This window comes from Mesoplodon densirostris, chromosome 4, assembly GCF_025265405.1.
Source record: "Mesoplodon densirostris isolate mMesDen1 chromosome 4, mMesDen1 primary haplotype, whole genome shotgun sequence".
NCBI lineage: Eukaryota > Metazoa > Chordata > Mammalia > Artiodactyla > Ziphiidae > Mesoplodon > Mesoplodon densirostris.
The window spans coordinates 178,302,015-178,323,688 of NC_082664.1; the positions used below are offsets into that span (position 1 = coordinate 178,302,015).

Sequence of the window (21,674 nt, forward strand, 5' to 3'; positions counted from 1 at the left end):
TACATCAAAGCAACATGCTGTATACCTTAAACTTACAGAATGTTACATGTCAATTATACCTCTCAATTATTAAAAAAAGAAATATTCTGAAACATTTATTCATTTGAATAAATAAAGAAATGACTTAAGCTCTTTGAAAAGTTATTCAAGAGGTGGTATTTTTCCCTGTTTAAAACCATCAGAGGTCAAGATTCAAGTAATCATAACTTTAGTACCACAAGAAACACAAAACCCTTTACCATGTGAGAATATGATGATCACTGAAGTTTCCTATTTTTTTTTGGTTCCCATTTTCACCATATCCTATTTAAAATTTTCAAGAAATGCAAGCTACATTTCTTTCAATAATCTCATAACTCTTTAAAAATAAAACTCAGGAAAGTATCAATATATTTCAAACATATGAAAATATAAAACACAGAGTCAATGTTAATAAAAATTAAAATCTTTTACCTTCTGGATCGTAAGTTTGAAAAACTCTTCTGGCTTGTTCTGAAGGAGCCTCAGGGGCAACTAAAGCCATATCCTGAAAACATAAAAAAGCACGCTATCAACGAGCTACGATATAATGGCATTGAAAATAATGACTGATAGTTTTGCTTTATATTATTGTCCAAGTAAAAAATCTAACTGGAAGCATACTCTAGTTTTCAAATATTTAAAAATTAAATCCAGAGATATGACAGCAAACAATTACATAGAAATGCATCTGAAATTTACTACTTTAGGAAGTATGTTACATCAATACCTAGGCATAGATCAATAATCAAGTTCTGCATGTTCAGAATTTTAACTTTTATTAAAGGAAATATCAAAAGGTGGATTTCTTTTTCCCATAAAACTAACTCTCTATCATGACTAGTTTCTTTACAAAGTAAGCAATATTACAATTTACCAAAAATAAGCACAGAATTCACTGTTATCTTGGACTCTTCACAAACCTTTACTCCACATATATCAACCATTATGAAACTCTACACTTGACTGACATGAAACTAGAATCTAGGTTCTAATTGTTTTCCTCTATTCATAAATCTGGTCCAAGCATCTGCCTGTAATTGTGTTTACTCAGACACACCTCATCAGAGAACAAGTTTCCAAACATCCCTTTTTACCATCTTGAATCCTTTTTAAGAAGTGGGTATAAAGGGAACATATCTCAACATGATAAAAGCTATTTATGACAAATCCACAGCCAACATAATACTCAATGGTGAAAAGCTAAAAGCCTTCCCGCATATAAATTAATGAACTTAGAACACTCCCTCAACACCATACACAAAAATAGACTCAAAATGGCTTAAAGACTTTAATATAAGACATGACACTATAAAACTCCTAGAAGAGAACATAGGCAAAACATTCTGACATAAACCACAGCAATGTTTTCTTAGGTCAGTCTCCCAAGGCAATAGAAATAAAAGCAAAAATAAACAAATGAGACCTAATCAAACTTATAAGCTTTTGCACAGCAAAGGAAACCATAAAGAAAAAAAAAAAGATAACCTACAGAATGGGAGAAAATATTTGCAAATGTGCAACTGACAAGAGCTCAATTTCCAAAATATATAAACAGCTCATACAACTCAATAACAAAAAAACAAACAACCCACTCAAAAAACGGGCAGAAGGGGCTTCCCTGGTGGCGCAGTGGTTGAGAGTCCGCCTGCCGATGCAGGGGACACGGGTTCGTACCCTGGTCCGGGAAGATCCCACATGCTGCGGGGCAGCTGGGCCCGTGAGCCATGGCCGCTGAGCCTGCGCGTCCAGAGCCTGTGCTCCGCAACGGGAGAGGCCACAACAGTGAGAGGCCCGCGTATCACAAAAAAGGAAAAAAAAAAAAAAAAAAAAAGGGCAGAAGCCCTAAATAGACATTTCTCCAAAGAAGATATACAGATGGCCAATCGGCACATGGAAACATGCTCATTGCTAATTATCAGAGAAATGGATTCAGAACTACAATGAGGTACAACCTCACACAAGTCAGAATGGCCACATCATTAAAATGTCTACAAATAATAAGTGCTGGAGAGGGTGTGGAGAAAAGGGAACCCTCCTGCACTGTTGGTGGGAATGCAAGTTGGTGCAGCCACTATGGAGAACAGTGTGGAGGTTCCTTAAAAAACTAAAAACAGAACTACCATACGACCCAGCAATCCCACTCCTGGGCATATATCCGGGGAAACCCATGGTTTGAAAGGATACATGCATCCCAACATTCATAGCAGCACTGTTTACAATAGCCAAGACATGGAAGAAACCTAAATGGCCATTCACAGATGAATGGATAAAAAGATGTGGTGTGTACACACACACACACACACACACACACGCACACACACACGCACGCACACTACTCAGCCATAAAAAAGAATGAAATAATGCCGTTCGCAGTAACATGGATGCACCTAGAGATTATCATACTAAATTAAGCCAGAAAGAGAAAGTCAAATACTGTATGATATCACTTATATGTGCAATCTAAAATATGATACAAATGAACTTACTTACAAAACAGAAACAGACTCAGACTCACAGACACAGAAAACAAACTTATGGTTACCAAAGGGGAAAGAGGGATAAATTCGGAGTTTCGGATTAGCTGATACAAACAACTATATATAAAATAGATAAACAACATGGTCTTCTGTACAGCATGGAGAACTATATTCAATATCCTGTAATAAACCATAATGGAAAAGAATATGAAAAAGAGTATATATATTTGTATAACTGAATCACTTTGCTGTACACCAGAAACTAACTCAACATTGTAAATCAACTATATTTCAATAAAAAAAAAGTTGTGGGGTATAAAAGTCAAAAAGAATTTAAATTGCTGTTTCTCTGTGGAAAAACATTTTTATAAGAAATGCACTAATTAACTTTTGTCCTAATCATCCCACCCTTACCTCAAAGATGAAGGAATAAACTTCTAAGAGTCAATTAGAGTAGTCCTTTTTTAAAACTTAATTAATTAATTAATTTATTTTTGGCTGCATTGGGTCTTCGTTGCTGCATGTGGGCTTTCTCTAGTTGTGGTGAGCTGGGGCTACTCTTCACTGTGGTGCGCGGGCTTCTCTTGTTGGTGGCTTCTCTTGTTGCAGAGCACGGGCTCTAGGTGCGTGGGCTTCAGTAGTTGTGGCATGCGGGCTCGGTAGCTGTGGTACTTGGGCTCGGTAGTTGTGGCTCGCGGCTTCTAGAGCGCAGTCTCAGTAGTTGTGGCACACAGGCTTAGTTGCTCTGCGGCATGTGGGATCTTCCCGGACCAGGGCTTGAACCCGTGTCACCTGCATTGGCAGGCGGATTCTTAACCACTGTGCCACCAGGGAAGCCCCTAGAGTAGTTCTTACTGGGCCATGCCTGAACACCTCAATAGTATGTTCGGTTCATATAGGAGTAGAAATCAAATGGGTATGGGAATCAAAACAACGGAATATATACAAGCTCCTACACAGTTTTAATGTGTTAAAATAAATGATAAAATACTTTTTAAAATCTGTTATTTTATAACATAGTAAAATTTGGTAATGTACAATTATTTCCCTTTTACCATCCTGTGTTAGCAACTTTTAGGGTCTCCTTTGCGTGCATTTTCAATGTTATTTTGTAGATAATACACATGTCAAGGGACATGCTTTCATCTGGTTCAACCTTCAATGCCTTTCTGATTTTATGATCCAGTCCTTTATTGCTGGACACTTGGATTGTGTCTAATCTTCTGCCATAACCAGTGCTGCACCAAATAAACTTGAACATGTAATTTCATACATGAACAGTTGTATCTGCAGGACAGAGTTCCAGAGTAGGATTGCTGGGCCAAAGAAAGAAGGCATTTAAAATTCTGGTAGAATACTGCCAGGTTCTTGGGTTAACTCTGTTCATTTAACCTATCTTTAACAATATTTCTTAAAGTGCTTTTCTGTGTCCAATACATCACCAGGACAGTCTTAGCTCTATAATTACCTTTATACCAAGGCTAGGATTGCAGCGTCAGCTCTCAGGTTTAGGGAGCAATTACTAGAACAGGGCTATCATTATTATTACTCCTTAGCTTCTTTTACCACTCCCAAACCTTCATTGCAAACATTTCTACATGTATTCCAGAATAAGCTTTAGCCCCCTGAACTATTTCCAACTCTCCTTTCTTTCTTCAATTCTTCCCTTTAGAATGGCTGTTGGAATTTGTGGATGAGTACTGCCACTAAAATTCTCATGGAGGAGGAGGTATACAGCTGTAGATGAGATTTTACGCAAGGGGGAACATTTGGAGACACAAGATGAAGATACAGTCATTCTTTCTATTCACAATCTGTTGCATTTCAACCTTTATTACTAGTAAGTGATGAGGCAAAGTTTGAAATGAGTTTTAAAACACTACTTCAGAATTGCTAAATATTAATTAAAAGTATGATCTAAATAGAAGGAAAGGGAATATTGTTTTTCTTGGTCAAAATAAAACAAACACTCTTTTAGGGGAAGAGGTGGCAAAGAATATAAATGAAGCATCATTTTAATCTTCCCACAAAGTGAAGTTTTGGGAAATTATTACCATTTATAAAGTTGGGGGAACAAGGAAGATTCCATTTTTAGCCAGAGAAGAAGGTCTGCATCAAATTCTCCAGCATTAAAGATTTCAGAAAATGCAGGAATGCAAAAAAAAAATTTTTTTAACATGAACTACCTGATGCCTCATCTCTAAGTTTCAAGTGCTACAAATAAAAAATATACTATGCTTATGTAGAAAAAAATTAAACTTAATAAAATGTTTACTGCTTATCATCTGCCTCTGGTTATGAACATATAAAAAAACTAGGCTTCAGAAAATGTGTTCTTAGCTCTTGTTTGAACAGGCCTGGCCTGATATAGAAAGATCAGTTGAAGCCTAGGGACAACTCCTGGCATACTCTGGTTTAACAAGTGTTCATTTAGAGTAAGGGCTGCCACATGTTTTCTGTAATGGGCCAAAAAGTAAATATTTTTGGCTTTGCAGGCCATAAGGTAGCATGATAATACAATGCATAGGCAGCAAGATGGTACGATAATATAAACAAATGCACATGGCTGTGTTCCAATAAATTACAAAATAGGTGGTAGGGCTTGATTTGGCCTGTGGGCCATAGTTTGCTGACTCATGATTTAGAGAATATATTATATTTTTCCCCCAATGCTCTAACACTTAGTACACATGCCTTCTTTTGACACATCTGCAGATATAATGACATTTTAATCACCTTACTAGGTTTTACCAAAATGATATTTTGGGTCTCATCTGAGAGAGAGAAAAGAGGGTAGGAAGTTCTAGCTGGCAGGAACGGAATCATGAGAGGCAGAAAGGGGTGAATTAGTGCAGCACAAGGGGAACCGAAAGAGCTGAAGAGGACTGAGAACTGTGAGAGGCAAGGAGTAGTTAGGCAGGGAGATCAGCTTTGATGGGAGAATGAACTGACTCCGAACGTGCAGAGTTTGGAGGTGATGCGCATGGCTGTCTTAACGCTCGGCACACTACGATCACCCAGTGTTGCCCATCGTAGGCTTCTCACGTGCCAGGAGAAAGAGGCCATGGGCCCTAGAGGAGGTCAAGGCTGGAGAGCCTGCCAGGTAAGATATGGAAACAGGTGAACGCAGATTACTTCAAAGACGTCAGAATAGAGTATTTCCAAAAAGGAATTTAGAGAATTTCTTGCTTGAAAGCTTATAAGTGTGAAAGTATCTCAAAATGCTGTGAGGAAACAACAAAAAACCTCCAGATGTAAACTACCAAAACAGAAAATCCTTTTTTCTTCTCAAAATACAACCCAGTGGTAGTGGTCAGGTTCCACATAATAAAACCATCAACTCTAACTGTCGTGACTAATAAAGCAAATTGTGTCTTGAACGATTAAGAAAAAAAAAATCTTGCTTGCTCCTTTGGTCTCAGTGATATACTAATAGCTAATGTGCTAAACTCCTTAGGAATTAACCATTCTTAATCATATCACGTATTTTAAGATGTGTTTATATAAGAGGGGTGAAAAAAAAGAAAGGCCAAAACAAAAACAAAAAAAGATTACAGTAAATTCTAATGAAAACATTCTAAAAGTTTTCGTCCACTAATCAAAACCAGTACAGTCTTCCAAATTGATTATTGCTTGCTTATTTTGAATGTTTACAATGCTTTTTAGATTACTGTAGAAAAAGATCTCTTAGTTAAAGCTTGTTTAAATTTATATAATGTTTAAACGTTTATAGATGAAATCAGGACAAGTTACAAAACCACCTTCTATTCTCATTAAAGCGCTTCATCCTGAACTACTTTTACCTTCCTAATTCGATTTAAAATAACAAATTCCAACACTCACTTTTACCAATTTATTTAACTTAAACACTTCTGAACAAGGCTTCTGGTTTAAGACCTGGAGCAGAATGATCCATGTAGTAATTTTGGTAATATATTAATATTATATATATTTCATATTTGCATAGCAAGTTTGAACAGCAAGTATAGAATTCCATTAATTGAGAAAGAGTCCTTTACAACCTTAAGATATACAACTTGTGTGAGATATAACTGCCAAATTTTTCTCATTGCACATAAAGGAAATGATTTAATTAGAAAGGATAAAGCAAAATAGAACTCTTACATAAAGACTGTGTAGGTGTGAAGAATAATACAAAGAAGAGGATTCTACCCTCAGATTTTCCATTTCCAAGACTTAATATGGCAATGGCTTTTAGATTACATATTTAATATATTTTTCCCATATAACTATCCACACGGCCATAATGTTTTGATACTGTCAAGCCTATTAGATGAGATAAAGACCTAGTCTATACATTTAATGTCACAATCTAATGGAAGAGAGAAGAATATGTTCCTATGTTTCCACGAATATTATTATCTTAAAATTACCTTCTCAAATAACATTCAAACATACATTAAGCCCCCACCCTCAAAAAACTGTTGAGTTATAAAGAAGTACAGATTCCAATGATGTAATTCCAAATTATCTAAGTCAGCAAGGATACTTGTAAGCATTTTCTTTTTTTTCATCCCCAGTTGTAGCACTTAAGATTTCACTGTGTACTGCACCTGAAACTCCTTAAGGTACTCCCACTAGCAAGAGATTCTAAACATGAGTCTAATATTTAAATAATATTTTAATGCACTATGCTTTTAAACTCTGATTTATCATCAACATTATTTTTACTTTAAAAGTAGTTCTCTACATTAGTCAAATATAATCAGATGCTTTTATCACAGGAATGTTAGGGCAAACAACCCCTTCTCAGCCAATTTACTGGTCAACAGGGATTGCTAAACAATATAGCGTTTAAAATTATCTAGCCTCACCCAACTTTCCTTAACTGGCAAAGTGCTACAGAAGAGAAGAGGGGAAAAAAAAAAAAACCCAAACAAACAAACAAACAAACAAAAAAACCAACAAGGTGTAACGGGACTATCTAATATCCTAGAGTCATGAAACAAATGTCTCTTTTTCATGTAGCTCTGTCTGTTCACCATAAACCTTTTAAAATGTTGTAACATTAGCTACCCTTCTAAACACCTACAGAAATATAAGGAAGGCCCGTGTTCAGTTCGTTAGCTAGGTCTAAGTATGTAGCTCATTACTGGAAAGGTCTTTAAAGCTTATTTATTATACCTTTCATCATTATCAAGAGCAATCTGCTGTCATGAGTAATCAAGGAACCTCTGAGAACTTTATCTTCAGCAATGATCACGCACACATAAATGACATTCTAGCTTGCAGACAACATTTTATAGTGCTATTAAGAGTCCTTCCAAAAAAATAATAAAGTTAACTGGTATATAATTTCCCTTTAGGCTTTAAGTAAAATTTTGCTTTAAAAATCACTTTATTGGGCTTCCCTGGTGGTGCAGTGGTTGAGAGTCCCCCTGCCAATGCAGGGGACACGGGTTCGTGCCCCGGTCCAGGAAGATCACACATGCCGCAGAGCGGCTGGGCCTGTGAGCCATGGCCGCTGAGCCTGTGTGTCCGGAGCCTGTGCTCCACAACAGGAGAGGCCACAACAGTGAGAGGACCGCGTACGGTAAAAAAAAAAAAAAAAAAAAATCACTTTATTATATGTTCCATATTGACTCTTCACTAACTACCTAGGAAAATAATTTGGGAACCACTGTGAAACATATTGTAAATCAGTTGTCAAATGCTCTCAAGTATATAATGTGCTTCAGTGCCAGTGTTAGAAACAGAATTCAGTTAATGCCATTAATTGAAAGTAGGTAGGACAGTGGTCTTTTTTCTTACTCTTCCATGATTTCCCAAACACTGCGCAAAAGGCCCGGCTACTCCAAAACAGCCCACTGCTGTGTGCTGACTTGTGTTGTGTCAGCAGAGAAGTCAGGGTAGGAAACATAAAGCAAAGCCCTTTGGGATTCTTTCTACACAGAAACACACGCTCTAAATGTGTAAGTGGAATAAGGTAGGAGGAGGAAAGCCTCCGACAGATATGATCTGCCATGGTCATTACCATTATTAATATTAACCAATGGACTTCTTTTTCTCCCTATTGCCATGACCGTACAACTCACAGTAGGGGCCCCTCTAGCCTTTCTCCACTGGTTTCTGCCAGGGGATCCATCCCTCAGGCCCGAGGTGTCCACTCTCTTATGCATCTAGAATCACCTTCTGTGTTCCCTCATTTACTATGGAGAACTGAATGGACCGAGAGAAGCTCTTTGCCATTTAACCACTGTATGTCATTAAAGAAAGAGCTAACATAGCCATTACTCTCTAGGCACATGACACGTACAAAATTCAAGAAAAATGATTATCTGACTTTTTTAAATGGTAGAAGTTAATACTATATAATCACCTGGGCGAAAATCAATCTGACAGTCAAAAATTCCTCCTTATTTCTAGGCAAAGACTCTTTATATCCTTTACATTAAACTCTGTTAAGTCACCTGGACCCACAGTTACCCATGGAGGTAGATTTGGTCCTGTTGTTCTCAATTCCTCGCACTTCCCTGTGACAGTACAATCACTGCTTGTTGCTATGGGACCCGCAGTACCTCTTTGTGGGTGTCTACTTCCTAGCCGCACTGACTAGCTAATCAGGGATTAGCCAGGTGCCTTTTTTGGCCAGAGAAATACAAGCAAAGTGACATTCTGCCAGCTCCTGGCAGAAGCTTTAGGTGCCATCAGTGGCTGGGCCAGGCGTCTTCCTCTTCTCCCTCTGCCAGGAGAACTGCCCCGTCCTGACAGAGGCTGCTCCTCCGTCCAGATCGCAGCAGGGGAGAGGCACCTGGAGGACACGTGCAGCCAGCGTACAAATTAAGAGCAAGACGCTTCGGTGTGTGTGTGGGGGGAGAGGGCTATGGTGGGAACAGGGTGCCCCAGCACAGGCCAAAAGAGGGTGCCCTGTTTGCAGTTTAAACATAATAAAACTGACTCGGTCGAATTCGTCTTCATCCTCATCACATGGAGGCAGTTTTAGACCATTTCAGTGGTCAAACACCCCTCCTACCTGGGGTGGACTCTGCTCTCGCTGCCTCCCCTCCCCCCTTCTTGACTACTACTGCGTAAATCACTCAAATTTTAGGATTGTTTGTGACTGCAGGAGGCTGGCGAAAAGAATGAAACCCTAATATTCTGGCTGGGGTTCCAGCTTGCTTATGTCACATGTATAATATCTGCTCGTCCCATTCAAACGTGACCTATTTTTTCCTCTTCTATTCCTCCATGCTACCCACTGACACTGATTTTAACAATACAAGCTGCATAGAGAGAATCTCCACATAAACACACTTCCTGTGTTTCCTATGAAAATGGATGCCTAGAAAGATGACTGACATTATAGTCCACACAACACTGGTCACCTAAGCTTGGTAGGCTTGGATTAGTATAAATGCAAAGTGAGGGACCTCCCTGACCCGACATTCCCCCAAATCCTACCTCCTTTTCTATTATTTTAAACAGGGTTTGACTGTGAAAAATAGTGAAAATACTCAATTGTTAATACTCTTAAGTTTTATCAAGCTTCACAGAGAAGTTCTTACTGTTCCTTAAGTAACTGTTCTACTTCCATGAATAGGCTTTACATTCATGACCTGGATGTTCATGTTTAGCCTTTCATATCAAGATAAGCATGCAGGGCCTCCCTGGTGGCGCAAGTGGTTGAGAGTCCGCCTGCCGATGCAGGGGATACGGGTTCGTGCCCCGGTCTGGGAGGATCCCATATGCCGCGGAGCGGCTGGGCCCGTGAGCCATGGCCGCTGAGCCTGCGCGTCCGGAGCCTGCGCGTCCGGAGCCTGTGCTCCGCAACGGGGGAGGCCACAACAGTGAGAGGCCCGTATACCGCAAAAAAAAAAAAAAAAAAAAAAAAAAGATAAGCATGCAAACATAGTACAGTGAAGATGGTCTGGGGAGAAATGATTATTTCAGCTGGTACTGTACCTGATCCCAATTTTTGCTTCCATCTTAATCTCCTAGCACAACGAGTATGGTTCAGCCATACTGAACCAGTTACTATTCTCCAAATATAGCCCGAAGTTTCCCATCCCACATCTCTTGCCTTTTTGCTTACTCTTTCCCCAAGCCTAGAATACATTCTTCATTTCACCTCAGTCTAACACACATCATGTCCTTTAATTCAAGTATCATCCCTCGGCACCCCCTCCCCTCTTTCAGTCTCCGTTTCACACTAGAATAATAATTTGCTTGTTTTCCTAAGGGACAACACTACTTTCCTAAGTAGCTAAAAGCTCGGGAGACAGAATCCTTGCTTTAGCCAGTAGGTGTTATTTTCCTCTGGCCCCAGAGTATAAAATGTAGATGAAAACGGAACGTATTTTACAGGGTTGCATTGAGGATTGAATGACAAATGCACGCAAGATGCTTATCACAGTGCCTGACATGGAGCAAACACTCAGTAGAATTACCTACTAACTATTATAATGTATCATTATTATTATTTTTGGCCGCACGGCGTGGCATTCGGGATCTTAGTTCCCCGGCCAGGGACTGAACCCGTACCCCCTGCAGTGGAAGCGTGGAGTCTTAACCACTGGACCGCCAGGCAAGTCCCTATAATGTTATTATGAATCCTTGCATTTCAACAGTACTTAGCACCATGGCCAGTGTTTGCTCTACTAGGTACTGGGGGAAAACAGATAAATCAGGTAGTACCCCTGATCACAAGAAGGTAGAAAGTTTAAAGAAATTACAGGAGCATAAGGGAGTAAGAGAATCAGCAATCACATCACAAAAGATGTCAAGCAAGGCTGGACCATGAATGCTGAGCAGGATTTTGATCACAATCTGGGCAGATGATAACATAAACAAAAGCACAGGAAAATAAACAAAATCATAAACTTGTTCATACTTACTATCATACATTAAATATATGCTATAAGGCCTTTTCTGCTACCCACTCCATTTGCTACAATTATTTTCATCAATTCTAGACGGACAGGTAGAGATGTGGACACATCAATGCTGATTCTAATGAAAACTCATGGACTTCACTCATAACAGAACGCCTTTAGGCCTTTGTATCAGCGATACTTATCTGGCTTGGACAATTATCTGGGTTCTACTGTAACAAAAAGTTATAAGAAATAAATTCAAATGGAAAGAGGAACTAATTTCAGTAAGCTGGGTGACATCACTGACATGATTGACTAAGAAAAAAATTCATAAAAACCAATACAGAAACATGACAAGTTATGATTTAAACTATAAAAATTAATACTTTAGCTCTTAAATCCATTTCCTTTCTGTAGCAGATAAGGCATGAAATTTAAACAAATGCACAAACTCTAAAATTTACTTAGGATAAACGGATGGGATGACTAAACCGCATTAATACATAGGAAAACCCTATTATTTTACAAAATGCCCAACTGTGAATCTAATTATATTCCTACTCCCAAGACTTTTACCCAGTAATTAAAGATACATAGAAGTGAATTTTCTTTATAATAAATAAGATCTATAAAGCATCATTTTACTTCATTTCCTTAAAACTGTGTGGATACATGTAGAGGAATGTATTAACGGTAAAGTAGAACTGTCCAACTTTTGAACACCCTCAAAAAGGGCTCTATCATGTAACTGCAGTAGTCTTGTTAATGTTACACTGAAGAGTGATACACAAAGGAGCTTGCTCTGTAGAAAGAATTCTATCTAGATTCCCAGGAACAGATACCACTGTAAGAACAGTCTGCTCATGCAGGAACAGTTAAATGTTTTGTTTCTCCTTTGCATTAAATTCAGTTTCTCTATATACTGTGCCTTTAAAAAGAAGTGTGTTTTCATGTGTTCTTATCTAGAAGAAAAACTGCTTTATCATAGGAAAGGTCAAAGGTGACACTGTATACACATACAAAGAGTCCTTTTATAACCATAAAAGAGAACAAAAAGGAATGTAAAACTCATCTTCCCAACTTCAAAAGAAAGTCTGAAATGGATTACCAAGGAAATTAGTCACTGATCTGAAGATGAAATTAGATGTTACAGGTAGGTTCCAACTATTTTTATGTTGTATCAGCAGCTGTCATCCCAGAGATTCAAATGCACGAAACCAAAAATGACAAATTTATTTGTCTAACATTTTATATATATAATTCTAATAATATTAAAGTATCATATTTTCAAATTTAAAGCCCTCGTCTTGAATTTGCACTGAAAATTAATTCCAAAATTAGTTCCAATTCAAGGGGGAAATATGTAAGTGACCAAAGTAATTTAATCTTAGGCCCCAAATATAAAAAAGGAAGTCAATGAGGCAAAGGGAAAAACGATGATCAGAGAGAAGAAAAACATAACAGGACAAATGTCCAAATGTTCTATCAGGTAATACTTGGGCATTTAAAGTATATTAACATGTCTCAGTATGAAAAGGCCTGGCTTCTAAAAGAAGAAAAGATTTAATATATTATAAAACAAATGTTACACCATCTTGTTTTAACAATAAAGTTCTAAATTCCTTAAGCATCTACTGTTCAAGATCATTTCTTTTACCTGTGCAGGAGATCTAACTCATGAAGAGTACCATGGTTACCATGGTATATCTGAATACCCTGCCCATGCACACAGGGCTCGCTCCCTCCCGAGGTACGGATCCAAAGGTTTTACTCTGCCATCATCGTTCAGAAGGCCTGCTTGGAGCATTCTCTACCTTACTTAATAGAAATTGTCTCCTTCTCTGAAGAGGTCCATGGACGTACACTGTACTACAATTCACCTCACCCACATCCTTCCCCTCCACAAGGTCGTTTTACTGTCAAACCATAAATACAACATTGAGATGAAATCATTTAAGCAACTGATCCTCCCTAACCATTAAAAGGATGTCTTTTTGCCTTGCCATCAACCAACTGGGAAACAATGTTGCAAGAATTCGGGGGGGTGGGTAGGGGGTGCTGAATTTCGGGCAGGGGCTTTTGGCGACTTAAAGGAACCAAGTGGAACCTTCCTCTTCTCCCTGGGAAGGTCCCACTTTGGGACAAGGACAGGTAAAAACAGCAACATTTAAACAGCTCAGTTTTAAATTTTATTACTTTGTAAAAATCTTTTTTTTTTTTTTTTCTGTTCCTTTCCTCCATTTGACATCAGTAAAAGTTTTAAACACCACAAAACTGATTTGGTTGTAAATGGCAAACGGTACCAAAACGAAATGAAACCCAAAATCCAAAGGACAAACAGAAAAAAAGCCTAAATAAACCCTCAAGTTTGGTCTTGGGGGTTTACATATCACAAGAACCGTCAACTCAACCCCCGTGCAACGTGACTCCTTGGAGAACTGCTGGGTCCACACGAATGACACAGGAGACCAGAAACAACGTCTTTTGTTAATTAACACAGCAAGGGTGACACTAGCTAACTTGTTTTTTTAAATACAGTACATTGTACACAGGTCCCAAGAAAACCCTGCATAAGCCCCTTGTGGAGACTTGAGCCAAAGCACTGGCTGTTTATAAAAATATTGTGTTGCTACAAAAGTATAAATTAATGCTACTGGTATTAAGAAATATTAAACACATAAAACTTATAAGGATTAAGGAAAATATTCATTAGTACCTGTAGAAAACTCTGGCCTAAAAAGATATTTTTTGGTGTGTTTCTTTTCTTGTAAATTTTTTTTTGGTATTTTTTTTTTTTTTAATTTTACAAATTTAATCAGTTATACATATACATTTGTTCCCATATCCCCTCCCTTTTGCGTCTCCCTCCCACCCTCCCTATCCCACCCCTCCAGGCAGTCACAAAGAACCGAGCTGATCTCTCTGTGCTATGCGGCTGCTTCCCACTAGCTATCTACCTTATGTTTGGTAGTGTATATATGTCCATGCCGCTCTTTCACTTTGTCACAGCTTACCCTTCCCCCTCCCCATATCCTCAAGTCCATTCTCTAGTAGGTCTGTGTCTTTATTCCTGTCTTACTCCTATGTTCTTGATGACATTTTTTTTTCTTAAATTCCATATATATGTGTCAGCATACAGTATTTGTCTTTCTCTTTCTGACTTACTTCACTCTGTATGACAGACTCTAGGTCCATCCACCTCATTACAAATAGCTCAATTTCATTTCTTTTTATGGCTGAGTAATATTCCATTGTATATATGTGCCACATCTTCTTTACCCATTCATCCGATGATGGACACTTAGGTTGTTTCCATCTCCGGGCTATTGTAAATAGGGCTGCTATGAACATTTTGGTACATGTCTCTTTTTGAATTATGGTTTTCTCAGGGTATATGCCCAGTAGTGGGATTGCTGGGTCATATGGTAGTTCTATTTGTAGTTTTTTAAGGAACCTCCATACCGTTCTCCATAGTGGCTGTACCAATTCACATTCCCACCAGCAGTGCAAGAGTGTTCCCTTTTTTCCACACCCTCTCCAGCATTTATTGTTTCTAGATTTTTTGATGATGGCCATTCTGACTGGTGTGAGATGATATCTCATTGTAGTTTTGATTTGCATTTCTCAAATGAGTAAAGATGTTGAGCATCCTTTCATGTGTTTGTTGGCAGTCTGTATATCTTCTGTGGAGAAATGTCTATTTAGGTCTTCTGCCCATTTTTGGATTGGGTTGTTTGTTTTTTTGCTATTGAGCTGCATGAGCTGCTTATAAATTTTGGAGATTAATCCTTTGTCAGTCGCTTCATTTGCAAATATTTTCTCCCATTCTGAGGGTTGTCTTTTGGTCTTGTTTATGGTTTCCTTTGCTGTGCAAAAGCTTTTAAGTTTCATTAGGTCCCATGTGTTTATTTTTGTCTTTATTTCCATTTCTCTAGGAGGTGGGTCAAAAAGGATCTTGCTGTGATTTATGTCATAGAGTGTTCTGCCTATGTTTTCCTCTAGGAGTTTGATAGTGTCTGGCCTTACATTTAGGTCTTTAATCCATTTTGAGCTTATTTTTGTGTATGGTGTTAGGGAGTGATCTAATCTCATACTTTTACATGTCCCTGTCCAGTTTTCCCAGCACCACTTATTGAAGAGACTGTCCTTTCTCCACTGTACATTCCTGCCTCCTTTATCAAAGATAAGGTGACCATATGTCCGTGGGTTTATCTCTGGGCTTTCTATCCTGTTCCATTGATCTATCTTTCTGTTTTTGTGCCAGTACCATACTGTCTTGATTACTGTAGCCTTGTAGTATAGTCTGAAGTCAGGGAGCCTGATTCCTCCAGCTCCATTTTTCGTTCTCAAGATTGCTTTGGCTATTCGGGGTCTTTTGTGTTTCCATACAAATTGTGCAATTTTTTGTTCTAATTCTGTGAAAAATGCCATTGGTAGTTTGATAGGGATTGCATTGAATCTGTAGATTGCTTTGGGTAGTAGAGTCATTTTCACAATGTTGATTCTTCCAATCCAAGAACATGGTACATCTCTCCATCTATTTGTATCATCTTTAATTTCTTTCATCAGTGTCTTATAATTTTCTGCATACAGGTCTTTTGTCTCCTTAGGTAGGTTTATTCCTAGATATTTTATTCTTTTTGTTGCAATGGTAAATGGGAGTGTTTCCTTGATTTCACTTTCAGATTTTTCATCATTAGTATATAGGAATGCCAAAGATTTCTGTGCATTAATTTTGTATCCTGCTACTTTACCAAATTCATTGATTAACTCTAGTAGTTTTCTGGTAGCATCTTTAGGATTCTCTATGTATAGTATCATGTCATCTGCAAACAGTGACAGCTTTACTTCTTCTTTTCCCATTTGGATTCCTTTTATTTCCTTTTCTTCTCTGATTGCTGTGGCTAAAACTTCCAAAACTATGTTGAATAAGAGTGGTGAGAGTGGGCAACCTTGTCTTGTTCCTGATCTTAGTGGAAATGGTTTCAATTTTTCACCATTGAGGACGATGCTGGCTGTGGGTTTGTCATATATGGCCTTTATTATGTTGAGGAAAGTTCCCTCTATGCCTACTTTCTGCAGGGTTTTTATCATAAATGGGTGTTGAATTTTGTCAAAAGCTTTCTCTGCATCTATTGAGATGATCATATGGTTTTTCTCCTTCAGTTTGTTAATATGGTGTATCACATTGATTGATTTGCGTATATTGAAGAATCCTTGCATTCCTGAAATAAACCCCACTTGATCATGGTGTATGATCCTTTTAATGTGCTGTTGGATTCTGTTTGCTAGTATTTTGTTGAGGATTTTTGCATCTATGTTCATCAGTGATATTGGCCTGTAGTTTTCTTTCTTTGTGACATCCTTGTCTGGTTTTGGTATCAAGGTGATGGTGGCCTCGTAGAATGAGTTTGGGAGTGTTCCTCCCTCTGCTATATTTTGGAAGAGTTTGAGAAGGATAGGTGTTAGCTCTTCTCTAAATGCTTGATAGAATTTGCCTGTGAAGCCATCTGGTCCTGGGCTTTTGTTTGTCGGAAGATTTTTGATCACAGTTTCAATTTCAGTGCTTGTGATTGGTCTGTTCATATTTTCTATTTCTTCCTGATTCAGTCTTGGCAGGTTGTGCATTTCTAAGAATTTGTCCATTTCTTCCAGATTGTCCATTTTATTGGCATAGAGTTGCTTATAGTAATCTCTCATGATCTTTTGTATTTCTGCAGTGTCAGTTGTTACTTCTCCTTTTTCATTTCTAATTCTATTGATTTGAGTCTTCTCCCTTTTTTTCTTGATGAGTCTGGCTAATGGTTTATCAATTTTGTTTATCTTCTCAAAGAACCAGCTTTTAGTTTTATTGATCTTTGCTATCGTTTCCTTCATTTCTTTTTCATTTATTTCTGATCTGATTTTTATGATTTCTTTCCTTCTGCTAACTTTGGGATGTTTTTGTTCTTCTTTCTCTAATTGCTTTAGGTGCAAGGTTAGGTTGTTTATTCGAGATGTTTCCTGTTTCTTAAGGTGGGATTGTATTGCCATAAACTTCCCTCTTAGAACTGCTTTTGCTGCATCCCATAGGTTTTGGGTCGTCGTGTCTCCATTATCATTTGTTTCTAGGTATTTTTTAATTTCCTCTTTGATTTCTTCAGTGATCACTTCGTTATTAAGTAGTGTATTGTTTAGCCTCCATGTTTTTGTATGTTTTACAGCTCTTTTCCTGTAATTGATATCTAGTCTCATAGCATTGTGGTCGGAAAAGATACTTGATACAATTTCAATTTTTTAAAATTTACCAAGGCTTGATTTGTGACCCAAGATATGATCTATCCTGGAGAATGTTCCATGAGCACTTGAGAAAAATGTGTATTCTGTTGTGTTTGGATGAAATGTCCTATAAATATCAATTAAGTCCATCTTGTTTAATGTATCATTTAAAGCTTGTGTTTCCTTATTTATTTTCATTTTGGATGACCTGTCCATTGGTGAAAGTGGGGTGTTAAAGTCCCCTACTATGATTGTGTTACTGTCGATTTCTCCTTTTATGGCTGTTAATATTTCCCTTATGTATTGAGGTGCTCCTATGTTTGGTGCATAAATATTTACAATTGTTATATCTTCTTCTTGGATTGATCCCTTGATCATTATGTAGTGTCCTTCTTTGTCTCTTCTAGTAGTCTTTATTTTAAAGTCTATTTTGTCTGATATGAGAATTGCTACTCCAGCTTTCTTTTGGTTTCCATTTGCATGGAATATCTTTTTCCATCCCCTTACTTTCAGTCTGTATGTGTCTCTAGGTCTGAAGTGGGTCTCTTGTAGACAGCATATATATGGGTCTTGTTTTTGTATCCATTCAGCCAGTCTGTGTCTTTTGGTGGGAGCATTTAGTCCATTTACATTTAAGGTAATTATTGATATGTATGTTCCTATTCCCATTTTCTTAATTGTTTTGGGTTCGTTATTGTAGTTCTTTTCCTTCTGTTGTGTTTCTTGCCTAGAGAAGTTCCTTTAGCATTTGTTGTAAAGCTGGTTTGGTGGTGCTGAACTCTCTCAGCTTTTGCTTGTCTGTAAAGGTTTTAATTTCTCCATCAAATCTGAATGAGATCCTTGCTGGGTAGAGTAATCTTGGTTGCAGGTTTTTCTCCTTCATCACTTTAAGTATGTCCTGCCACTCCCTTCTGGCTTGTAGAGTTTCTGCTGAGAGATCAGCTGTTATCCTGATGGGGATTCCCTTGTGTGTTATTTGTTGTTTTTGCCTTGCTGCTTTTAATATGATTTCTTTGTGTTTAATTTTTGACAGTTTGATTAATATGTGTCTTGGTGTATTTCTCCTTGGATTTATTCTGTATGGGACTCTCTGTGCCTCCTGGACTTGATTAACTATTTCCTTTCCCATATTAGGGAAGTTTTCAACTATAATCTCTTCAAATATTTTCTCAGTCCCTTTCTTTTTCTCTTCTTCTTCTGGAACCCCTATAATTCGAATGTTGGTGCGTTTAATGTTGTCCCAGAGGTCTCTGAGACTGTCCTCTGTTCTTTTCATTCTTTTTTCTTTATTTTGCTGTGCAGCAGTTATTTCCACTATTTTATCTTCCACCTCACTTATCCGTTCTTCTGCCTCAGTTATTCTGCTATTGATCCCATCTAGAGTATTTTTTATTTCATGTATTGTGTTTTTAATCGATGCTTGATTCATCTTTAGTTCTTCTAGGTCCTTGTTAACTGTTTCTTGCATTTTGTCTATTCTATTTCCAAGATTTTGGATCATCTTTACCATCATTATTCTGAATTCTTTTTCAGGTAGACTGCCTATTACCTCTTCATTTGTTAGGTCTGGTGGGTTTTTATCTTGCTCCTTCTCCTGCTGTGTGTTTTTCTGTCTTCTCATTTTGCTTATGTTACTGTGTTTGGGGTCTCCTTTTTGCAGGCTGCAGGTTCGTAGTTCCCGTTGTTTTTGGTGTCTGTCCCCAGTGGCTAAGGTTGGTTTAGTGGGTTGTGTAGGCTTCTTGGTGGAGGGGAGTACTGCCTGTGTTCTGGTGGATGAGGCTGGATCTTGTCTTTCTGGTGGGCAGGTCCACGTCTGGTGGTGTGTTTTGGGGTGCCTGCGGACTTTTTATGATTTTAGCCCACCTCTCTGCTAATGGGTGGCGTTGTGTTCCTGTCTTGCTAGTTGTTTGGCATAGGGTGTCTAGCACTATAGCTTGCTGGTCGTTGAGTGAAGCTGGGTGCTGCTGTTGAGATGGAGATCTCTGGAAGATTTTCGCCGTTTGATATTGTGTGGAGCTGGGAGGTCTCTTGTGGACCAGTGTCCTGAAGTTCGCTCTCCCACCTCAGAGGCACAGCACTGACTCCTGGCTCCTCAATTTGGGATGATTTGTTGTCTATTCATGTATTCCACAGATGCAGGGTACATCAAGTTGATTGTGGAGCTTTAATCCGCTGCTTCTGAGGCTGCTGGGAGAGGTTTCCCTTTCTCTTCTTTGTTCTCACAGCTCCTGGGTCTCAGCTTTGGACCTGGCCCCGCCTCTGCGCGTAGGTCGCCGGAGGGCGTCTGTTCTTCGCTCAGACAGGACAGGGTTAAAGGAGCAGCCTCTTCAGGGACTCTGGCTCACTCAGGCCGGGCGGGAGGGAGGGGTACGGAGTGCGGGGCGAGCCTGCAGCGGCAGAGGTCGGCGTGACGCTGCAGCAGCCCGAGGCGCGCCGTGCGTTCTCCCAGGGAAGCCTCCCCTGGATCCCGGGACCCCGGCAGTGGCGGGCTGCACAGGCTCCCGGAAGGGCGGTGTGGACAGTAACCTGCGCTCGCACACAGGCTTCTTGGCGGCGGCAGCAGCAGCCCCAGCGTCCCACGCCCGTCTCTGGGCTCCGCGCTTTCAGCCGCGACTCGCGCCCGTCTCTGGAGCTCCTTTACGTGGCGCTCTTAATCCCCTCTCCTCGCGCACCAGGAAACCAAGAGGGAAGAAAAAGTCTCCTGCCTCTTCGGCAGCTCCAGAGTTTTCCCGGATTCCCTCCCGGGTAGCTGTGGCACATTAGCCCCCTTCAGGCTGAGTTCTCGCCGCCAGCCCCAGTCCTCTCCCTGCGCTCTGACCGAAGCCCGAGCCTCAGCTCCAGCGCTGCGCGCCCCGGCGGGCGAGCAGACAAGCCTCTCGGGCTGGTGAGTGCCGCTCGGCACCGATCCTCTGTGTGGGGATCTCTCCGCTTTGCCCTACCCAGGTATGTGGGGAGTTTCTTGCCTTTTGGGAGGTCTGGGGTCTTCTGCCAGCGTTCAGTAGGTGTTCTGTAGGAGTTGTTCCACGTGTAGCTGTATTTCTGGTGTATCCGTGGGGAGGAAGGTGATCTCCGCGTCTTACTCTTCCGCCATCTTTTTTGGTATTTTTTTAAGATGACTTGAGTTTCTTGCACTCAGAGAGAGAGACACAGTCAGCTGTGCCTATGGCATTGCCTAGAACGTCTTAACTACTGAGAAAGGCTGGGGGTGCACACGCATGGGTACTGAGTGGGGCCCGGGAGGGAGGGCACCAAGGCTTTCTCAAGATTTACCTGATGTGAAAGAATCACTGATGCGAAGTCATGGGGAAGAGAAAAAGGCAGGATCATCACAGAACAACTGAGAATAATTTACGCTTTTTAAAAAATATCTCTGCTTCAGGTGGTTGCACAAAATGACTTCCTGATGCTTGGCATCTGAATGGCCCTGGACGCACTGCCCGGCGGGGCTGGGAGCCTCCAGCCCCATGCCAGTCCACGAGCTCGCTCACCGCTTTGGAACCCGGCCCCCCGGCTGGGTGGGAGGGAAGGGTCCCAGGTAGGGACCAGCTGCCACCTGGGTTGCTGGAGGAGCCCCCCTTCTGGCTGTCCTCAGACCCCGCGGTCTCTTGCCAACCTGGACTCCAGGAAGCGCCACAGGGATCCCAGACCGCTGAGGCTGCGGACCAGGCCGGGCTGTGCCCCTTTAAGGAACTTTGGTTCGAAGAGTCAAGGTGCCCGGTGGGACGCGTGGGTGGGGAAGACACCCATGGGTCCTGATGCTGACACCCAACTGCAAACTTAGCAAATCCTTCTCTGTACAGGAGGTGAACCTGTAAAGTGTCGCCCGTGGTGGGGGAGGGACATGAATACAACAAACGGCAACCCGCTGACCTTCACCCTCATCAAAGCGGGAGCAGGTGCCTCTTCGCACAGAAACCACAGGGTCCCTCCAGGGGGTGGCGGGGCTCCACTGACCACGAGCCTCAAACGCAAATGAGAGGAAGAAAAGAACAACAACAACAAACTCCTCCAGCAAACCCTGAAAAGGGGAAACTGGGAGGGACACAGAAGAGGGCAAACACTGCCTCACTGGTGCACCGTAACT

At 40.1% G+C, this 21,674-nt stretch overlaps 1 protein-coding gene across 1 annotated transcript in view; it reads right to left on the reverse strand.

Annotated features, from left to right (window-relative positions):
- The window catches only part of MINDY3 (MINDY lysine 48 deubiquitinase 3), a 103,235-nt gene that overhangs the window by 25,176 nt on the left and 56,385 nt on the right, over nt 1–21,674 (reverse strand). Inside the window, exon 11 of the mRNA XM_060097786.1 lies at nt 454–526. Coding sequence (XP_059953769.1) covers nt 454–526 — 73 coding nt within the window. The remainder of the gene's footprint in view (nt 1–453; nt 527–21,674) is intronic.